General features: G+C 40.5%; 1 protein-coding gene across 1 annotated transcript in view; it reads right to left on the reverse strand.

Moving 5' to 3' along the window:
- LOC104407401 (thyroglobulin-like) overlaps window positions 1-9,690 on the reverse strand; it is a gene marked incomplete at its 3' end in the record, with an annotated part of 69,584 nt that overhangs the window by 29,450 nt on the left and 30,444 nt on the right. Inside the window, exons 15-16 of the mRNA XM_010016681.1 lie at window positions 9,357-9,516; window positions 4,448-4,647 (exon numbers count right to left, since the gene is read on the reverse strand). Of these exons, the coding sequence (XP_010014983.1) occupies window positions 4,448-4,647; window positions 9,357-9,516 (360 nt within the window). The remainder of the gene's footprint in view (window positions 1-4,447; window positions 4,648-9,356; window positions 9,517-9,690) is intronic.

Consider the following 9,690-nt stretch of genomic DNA (forward strand, 5'->3'; position numbering starts at 1 on the left):
GTGCTGCCTCAGCCACAGCATATGCTGGGAACATCCCCAGTGCACCTGATACTAAAACCTGGTCACAAGCAGGATAAACTGAGTTAGACTCTAAGTCAAAAGCCAAGTGAGGCAGATGACTCTTCACCAAGGGTGATGTCCAGCATTGTACAAAGGTGACTGCATAGCAAAGGACTGAGTACAGCTCCAGAGCTCAAATTAAGTCTTACTCTGGTATTCTCCACAATGCTGAAAATCATCTTTACAGAACTACCTACATTGAAAAAATGAACCTTTTTCTTCTCCATAAGGAGAAGGTAGTGGCCTGCAGTGTCACAAAGTGGTCATAAAATTAAGAACAGGATTAACTCTCTGAGAAAAGCAGTTCCTGTTTAGCCCTGAGCTGGGAATACAGGCAAAAGCCTAACTCAGCTGCTCATAGTCTACCAGATATAAAACAGAGAACAAAGAGATTTTTAATTGAAAACAAAATGCAGTAATATCATGCCTAACTGCAAAGGTAGGCTTGTACAGGTGTGAACTTTCATGCGTAGAGGACCAGATTTTAACCTCATGTCCAGAAGGCACCCCCATATTTATGTACAATATTTATATTAATAGCAGCTTTTTTAATAATTAAACTAAGAGAGCAAATCAGCAACAGTGGATGTTACAGAGCTTTCTGAATTTCTTGTCTGAAGAAAGTTATGTCAAATAGTAACGACACATTTCATCAAAGTTCTTAAAGATTTGTAAATGGGTTACCTGAAATCTCACAAATTAGAGAAGTTTTCTGTATGTATGTACCCTTAAAGGAGCAGCTAGCATGGTCCTTTGAACCTGACTTGGCATTGCTTTCTAAATCAAGTAGTCACATCTCGGGGTGTAAAATGCTGCAATCCATGTTCTTGAGTCAAGGTCTTTCCAATCTAATATTATGTCATACCTTTTTGCACAGATTTGAGTAATGAAGGTTTTGAGAGAGATGGAATTGGGTTTTTATAAATATATATGTCCCCTGTAAATACTTCGTAGCACAAATCTGTGTGCCCTTTAGATCTTGTAACAGATCATTTGCACTAGCAAGAGAGATTCAGAGATCACAGCCTGTTTAAACGTATTTCGGAACTTAAAGTATGAATGTAATTTGGCTGGTAAACACTGAAAACCACAAGGCAAGATGAACTCAGGAACTCTAGGGAGTTGTATGATCCCATTACTGTTACTGATCTTTAATATGTTACGGTGACTGCGTTTTACCCAGTGAAATGCTATATGGGGAGCATTACAGAGTTTTAAGTCTGACTTGTATTTATTCATTAAAATAATATCCAGTAGTTACTTTGTGTTGCTTTTAGACAATGGAAAACCTCATGTGTCTTGCAATGACATGACAGAAGGCATATTTGATGGAATTCAACAGAAGAATCCAAGAGCCCATATAACTGGGCAGCACTTGGAGCATGCTCTGTAGGAAGGGGATATGTTCTGATGACAACATGTCCACAAAATCACAGACCAGCTTAGGCTGGAAGGGATCTCTGGAGGTCACCTGCTGCAACCCCCCTGCTCAAGTAGGGCCACCAAGAGCCAGTTGCCCAGGGCAATGTCCAGACAGCTATTGAATACCTCCAGGGATGGAGACGCCACAACATTCCTGGGCAACCTGTGCCATTGCTTGGTCACCGTTGCAGTAACAACAAGAAAAGGTGACAAAAACTTATGAATAAGGGATGGCTGGATTTCACAGATGGTCAGGGAGAAATTCTGTGAGGTCTGTCTGTTTCTCACTAGTAATTGAAAAGCTGTACTTGGAACCTTTTGGGAAACATGACCTTGCAAGGGCCAACAGCACCAAGGTTGCTTATAAAAATCTGAGATTACCTAAGAAACAATACCAGAAATACCAAATTTGGGTAGGGATGTAGAGGAACTGGGGCCAATGAAGAGAAATTTATCAGAATTGGTTGGTTTGTTTGAGAAGGAATGAGGCTGGTAATGGGAAAAAAAAGGGAAATGGGAAAAGAGGGAAGAAAAGGTATTTAAAGGGTAGCTGAACATAGGACATTTAGGGTTCGTGTCAGATGATTGCAGTAGTTTTCAATAGGACAATAAATCTGTTCTTTCCACCACTGGCTGACCTGCCTGCGTGGCCAGGAGGGACCTGGTGTCTTCCCTTGTGTTGGGTGGATGAAGCTGGGAACTCTCCTCCTGACACCCACCAGGGAATGCCTGGAGGGGACACCTAACAGATCTTCCCTCCACAACCTCCTGCAAGAGATGGAGGCAATCATACTGTTGATCCACACTTCTACATCAAAATTGCACTGGTAAATAAATTAATTAATCAAAAGGTGAAGTTAAACACCAGCTTAATGGTCTTCGTTGATTTTAAACAAGACCATAATCACTAAAATTACTTTTTTCTAATCATACTACTGAAAGCTGAAATAAGTCACCAAAAGTCCCCACGAGAGCTTTGCAGGGATTTTGTACCATCTTTCTTCAGATCCATTCCAAATAAAACCTATTATAGGCAGACACAGGAAACTCAACAACATGTTGCTATTTCAGGTGCACATCGTGTAGAGAAAGCTTCATACCTCACACCTCTCTACATGCTCAGAAACAGTCTCATTTTGTTATTCAGGACAAAGACCAAAAAATAGCACAAAACTAACTTTTGCAGAAAAGCTGTATTGCTTCATGGGATTTTCCCCTCAGGAAAGCTGTATCTGGTACATATTCTCACTTTCATGATTCTTAATCTGTGTGTACATCCTTTTTTACAGTAAAATTAAAAGTACACAATGATTTTGGTATCTTGGAACAAAACCAAGACGAATCCCTTCACAAGAGGTCTAGGTGAGAAATCTGAGTAAACCAACAGTTGCATTCTGCGTCATTTTGTTACCAAAGAATGAATTACAAAATCAAGCCACTGCTATTACTGCTTGCTTTTGATTTCATCAGTGTATTTCACAAGAAAACTAAACCCACCGTGACCCTGGCAGGATAAATTCTTTACATTACTTCAAAATAAGTTGAGATCCTGCTATGCCAAGATAATGGTCTGCAGTCCCAGGAGGAAAATTGTTGTTACAAACACTAGGTTAGTGGGAAGAATTGATGCACCTGCCTGCTCATTGCACTTGCCACTGTTTTCCATTACTTGATGTATTGCTGTAGGAAGAAGGAGGAGTTCAAACTTTATTTTACAAAAGACAAGACATAATGTGTAACTACACTCCAGAAGTAACATTAAGCAAAGAGATCCTTGCATTTCCCTTTCATAAGTTGCCCAACTGGTAAATTGCACTGTAACTTGCTAGAGTGGGCCCCATCCTGAGCTGTGTCAGTAAAGGGGGTGTGACTTCAGAGAAAGGAGAGGAGGTACCTGTACTCTGAAAGAAAAGGACTATGGGTTTCTAGCAAATTAACTGCTATGCCAAGAGCTGAGTAAACCTGTAGGAATTGTGTGAGGAACCATCAGAAAATGACACAAAGAAACAACTACTGAACAGCAATTTTCAACAATTTCCCTTGCCTTCCCCACTAGAGTGATGCAATTAAAATAATCTTATTGAGCCATGGGGATGCAAAAGGTAAGTTATATTTCCTGGAGCAAGGGCACACTGAATTAAAAAATCATTGAATAGAAATGTCGTCATTTTTAAGTCAAGATTTCATTTAATAGGGCCCTTGGTTTCCCGGACCAAGAATTCTGTTCCTTGTTCCAAGTCAACGCTGCTAGTGGAGAGATCATTTTGTCCACATGCCATTTGTGCTGCATATATAAACCTCCAATGAAGATTAAGCCTTATTTCATACCATACTACTATTATCTGAAGCTGTAAAGATCAACGGTAGTATTGATGCTTGACAAAGCTGATCTCAAAGTCCCAAGATTTGACACTGGAAGTGCTGTAAAAGTACAGATCACTTGGAGTGACTGTGAAAATAGCCCAAGCTGCCAGCAAACAAGCCTGTGGGTAAACAGATTTTTACTCTCTGCCTGAAACTTGCTTTTTCTTTCACATGAAAGCTGTTGTGAGATCAGATAAAAAGATTGGATACTTTAAACATGCGGATGTTGGGCTCATCAGTTTGAGTCTAAAAACTGCTGATCAACAATTGTATTTATGGAATGGAAACTAACCTGTTGTACCTGTAAGTTATGAAACAAGACTATTTATGTAATACACAAAAAAACCACAGTGACGAAAACCATATTCTTATTATGACTAAATCAATCACCAAAGTGCATCTCTTGTACATCCTTTGTGAAGCACCCAGCTCCTGGAGACAGCACTCACAGGTGAGATGAAAAATAACTATAGCAATAACAGCCCTATTAACGCTGCCAAGGTATGGATGAAATAAAACCAGCACCCACACACTGCCACATCCTCACATACGTGACAACATCCTTTCACAAAGAACATGAAGTGGCAGGAAGAGGACTTACCATCAACACCACCCTTCTGAAGAGGTCCTTTTCGGCTGTCTCTGTGAGCAGGTGGATGCTGGTAACATCGGCTCCGCCACGGTCAGCTCCTACAGAAACCCGGCTTGGGTCTCCCCCAAAGCTCGCGATGTTCTGCTGCACCCACTTCAAAGCTGCTAACTGATCCAAAAGGCCAGCGTTTCCACTCGCCTCAGGGGAACCTATTGTAGGAAACAATGAAATAGAGCTGAAAAGAAATCAAATGAAACATATTTGAAGTTTTGATTGAATGGTGCATTTATAGCAGCTCTTGCAGCTGAACCTTGACAAAACTGGTACCAGAGTTTAAAAGTCTGAAGTGGTCTCCTCCAAGGTCATCACTTAACAGATAGAGTCCATTTCAGTTTTTACCACTGCACCAGGCATCCCTGGAGATGTCTAATTGTCTGATCTGCTGACATAAAAATAACACTCCTATTTCTAAGCTTCAATTGGACAACTCACGGTGGGAGACTCGAGTCCAGGCTCAAGTATCCATAAATTCAGGCCATGAGATTCTTTTTCTACATAAGTAGCTCCATCTTAAAAGAAATTAAAAGTAAATAAAATCAGTGTGTTTGCCAAATTCTAAAGTTGGAAGGGGCCCATAGGGATCAACAACTGTTTCCCTGGAGTACACTTAGTCGCATCTGTTTGCTTCCTACACCCCTTTTACACTTACCCTGTCTGACCAATCATCTATAAGTCACATCATCTTGCATTTCTTTAAACATACACAGATATTATTTTGTAATTTATAATATCTACACATATATCCTACAAGAGTGATCTGTGTCTAACTGATACAGATCTTATTGATGTGTATACATATTTTTGTTCCCAAGAAAATAAAAGCAAAATAATGAATCATGTGCTCCCTATGTTTAGGTATTACCACTGCAGAGACTACTTTCTTTTCAATACCAACCAGTGGTAACCTGATATTTTAAATAATAGGAAAGAAATGGTGAAAGCATCTAATGATGCAAACCCCTATGCAAGCTTAATTTTTTAACAACAAAAGCAGAAATAAGTAAATCCTGCACAGTCTGTAAGAAAGGAATATAAAATGATTGTCCATTGTCTACTGCTTCTTAATCCACAATAAGGCATTCATTTTTAATGATTTTAAATTCTCCACATTTAAAACTTGGTAATAAGAAAAAAAGACAGAAAAGCCAGGAATAGAAACACAGCTAAAACTATTTGTTTCTTCCATTGCCAGACCAAATACTACAATTTTAAAGCGAGAGGCTCAGAAACTAGTGAATCGAAATTAATAGAGTGGAATAAAAAGATGCCAGTTAGTGAACACGTAGCCCTGCCTCAGGGAAAAAGCAATGGGAAGCATATATCCCATAGTAGATATCCATATGCCTACCGCAATGAATTACTGAGAAATCACAGGCACCAATTTAAGCAGCAGAAGAGAATACAGAGGAGACCTGATCGCTGGCAGCCTTGCAGCTCTTACAAGAGACACCACTATAAGTGCCCTTGCAGTGGGACAGCCAAAAACTAAATGGCCCCAGAAACGACAATCTTCCACCTACAGCAATAGTTTAAGATGATCAGGCCAGGCCAGGCCAGACCAGTGAAGCAATGCCAGAAAAGCTTTCCCTGATTTAGTTTTTCGGGTTGTTTTAATTTGTTCTGCATACCATGACCAGTTCCCAGGGTTCTCAACCCAGCAATGAAACCACTCTATGGTGTTAAAAAGGAAACATCATTTCCAGGGCTTGCTGCATGCCTCGTGAGACCTCCCCAGAGGAAGTGAAATCACAGACTCATAGAATTGTAGATCATTTTGAGTCTATTCACCCAGCACTGCCAAGTCCACCACTAAACCATATCCCTAAGTGCCACATCTACATGTGTTTTACATACCTCCAGGGATGGTGACTCAACCACTCCCTTGGGCAGCCTGTTCCAGTGCTCACCAGCTCTTTTGGTGAAGAAATTATTGTATGTAAATCCATGTAAATGTTTTAGCTACACAATGTGCCTTGCTACTGGCATACTAAAAACATGACTGAAAAGAGAAATACAACCAGTTCCTTCTGTCCTGGCAAGAACCACAATCAGGCTGTGAAATGTACCACTCTAGGGAACAAATGCATGCATGGACGTTCACAGTAGTTAGACCAAAAGAGACATGTCTGTGAGGATTATTTCCCACTGCCTTTTTGCAGGAAAAGAACACATTCCTGAGGACCACAGGAGAATGAGAAGAGACCAGTGTTCAGAAGGAAGCAAACAAGGACATACACATGCATTTCTGTTATTGCTAAACTGGAGAAGAACAATAGTGCTAAATTTAAGCATGAAAATAACCCTGGTTTGTATGACTTCAGAGATTCTTAAAAGAACCATGCCCAAAAACATGACTGTCTTCTCCATACTCTTGCCACCCATATCATTGACGATTCACTTTAACTTTCCTGGGTTTAAAGTGGAAGGTGAAGGCACTAGCAAGAATGTGCATCATTTTTTGCAACATTAATGGATGTTAGCAAATAAAATTACATATCCTTTATACTTAGAACAATATGAGCTCTTTGCTTGCAAAAGCCCTGTCAATGAGACCAAAACAACTGCAGAACTGAAAATAACCCAACAACCCACCCCCCACAAAAAAAACCTAAACCAAACAAAAAAATTAATCTGTTGTTTTCACTACCTTTTATCCCCCAAAATCTCCGTTTAGCTCTTTCTTTCCTTTCCAGTTTTGCGATTAATGACAAGTAACATGAGAGGATGCAGCACTTTGCTAAGGTGGACAATGAAAATGATATTGCTCACAAGATCATAACTGTTGTTTGTGACTTCAGGGCCTTCCAACAGTCCCTGCTGTTGATGTCCCCACAGTTCTAAAGGTGAGCTCCTGCCTCCCGTGAAACTGGAGGTAAAACTTCCAAGGAACCAGGATTTGTCCAAGTCTTTCAGTAGGAATGGAAACCTCCCTGGCATATCATTAAGGTTTGAGTCTTAAGAAAAACCCTTATAGCATTTGACCCAGCTTGACAACCTTCACTGAAAATCCCCAGTGGCTATTGGTCATGTACAGAAGGAGTCAGACATATTTCATCAACCTGTGGTGGACCAAAGAATAGATCTTGCAGTGGGAGCATTGCTCACCAGAATGGGTATGACTGAAAATCCATGCTGACAGGGGGCCTGGTACAAACATACCACACTCATCATCTCCACATGAACTAAAGAGGACATAGAGGAGTGTGGCACTGCAGGAACTTTTAGGGCTTCCGATGAATGTGGTGCTTAGCTTGCTCCGACGACTCTTGCAAAGAGCTCTTCCTTCTTGCTCCTATTCCTGAGCAACAGGATCTCCTCAAATGCACAGGAAAGACTGCACTTTTCCCTGGCTGCAATTCCACAATAGAAGAGGAGAGGGGCCCTGCATGGTCCCACTCATAATGAAGCAATTCTATCTGCAAGCTCAGTCCATTCAGCTCATGCATTGATGTTTCGGGACATACATGCAGATCCCTACGAAAAAGAGGCTGGATAATTTTCCTTATCTCTCAATCATGGACTATCATATAAATACTGGTGTATAATATTCAGCCCAGCTAGCAGTTTCCACTTCGGAAGAAACTTAAGGGAGCTTCGCAGGGCTGAAGGGGGTTAGTGGGTAACGTGTGGGCAGTGCTGCGTAATGGAACCTCACACAGCTCCACACCGCATTTGGCTCTAGCCAAAATGAAGCCACAGTATCACTTTCATAAGCATCTGGTTTGCACTGATGAAAACAGTGATTCTTTCCCCAGATACACCTATTACCAACTTCTTATCTAAATGAGTAAGGAATTTGTAGTGCAAGGTTCGTTACTGAATGAAAAACAGGCTTTGCTGGGAGTGAACAAAACAGTAAAACAAAGAAGAGAAACACTAATCAGTAGATGCAGTTATATACTCCAAACTAGACAAAATCCAGACAGCATCACTACCAGTGAATACTTAAAAGAACCATGAGGCAAAGTATGTAAGTCTGGTATTTGCAAACATGGCAGATATAACTTCCTAAAGATTATAAGGGTATTAAAATGTCCACTAGAGTGGCCAAGGATTGCAACCAGCATGATGGAACCAAAGCTCCACTTGCAATCACTGCATTTTCTCTCCATGGTTCTTTAAGTTCCCCTGTGCCAGCCAGAATTGAAAGATGATAGAGAAAAGTGTTCCCTACTTGCTTAAGCAGGCAAATCTAATAAAAGGCAAAAATCAATCCCAAAGACCAGACACCACCACCACAGAGGTCTAGGGAGAGGCAATGTGCATTTTCACATGTACATGCCTCTTTGCACAAAACAAAACTCCTGTATATAATGAGAATTTGAGTAATTTTTAATGGCAATTGGTATTAGGAGGCAATAGGAAAGAAAAAGTGTCCTTTACACGAGAGTATGGGGGAGGGATGCAAACACAGAACATGCAAAATTTCATGGATGGAACACTTGGAAGTCGAAGACACTGAAAAACATATCCACAATGACAGGCACTGGAATCAGCAATTTTGATTCTTAACCTGTCTGGATGTTTGTCTGCAAAACCCAAAATCCACAGCTGCATCTGCAAATGCAAGTCTAGCCAGTACTTTGATACGGATGCTTGGGTTTTGGTTTTGTCCCTTAGCCTCCACAACCTCTCCCCTTTCTCTTCAAGTTGAGTCTTCATGGTATTCCCCCAAAACAGTCAATGAAAGATACAGGTTTTTCAAGTTAAAAAATAACTGAACTTTATTTCAGTTATTAAAAAAAAAAATAAATTAAAAAAAAAAAACCACCAAAACAAAAAATCCACAAAAAAACAGAAGTGTTACAGAATTCAATTTAGCCCATAGCTGTGTTTGCTCTAGAAATCCATGACTTACCAGTACTCAGGAAGCCAAAAACGCCGACCCGGTAGTTTGCCATCACGATAATGATGTTACTGATGGCAGCTAGATATGATCCATCTATGGTTGTCTTTCCTGCCTCAGCACTGTAACTCCCTCCGTTGTGGAAGAACAGCAACACTGACAAGTTTTTGACCTGCCATGACAAGAACCAGGTTAATATCCCTGTAGCCAACTGCTTTTGTAGGTTGATAATGAGAACACAAGCATCTTCTCCACTAACATTATTGAAGCCATTCACAGCTCTTTAACAGTGATCATAATGAGGGAATATCATAGAATCATAGAATGGTTTGGGTTGGAAAGGACC

This window comes from Nestor notabilis, unplaced genomic scaffold (assembly GCF_000696875.1).
Source record: "Nestor notabilis isolate BGI_N333 unplaced genomic scaffold, ASM69687v1 scaffold666, whole genome shotgun sequence".
NCBI lineage: Eukaryota > Metazoa > Chordata > Aves > Psittaciformes > Psittacidae > Nestor > Nestor notabilis.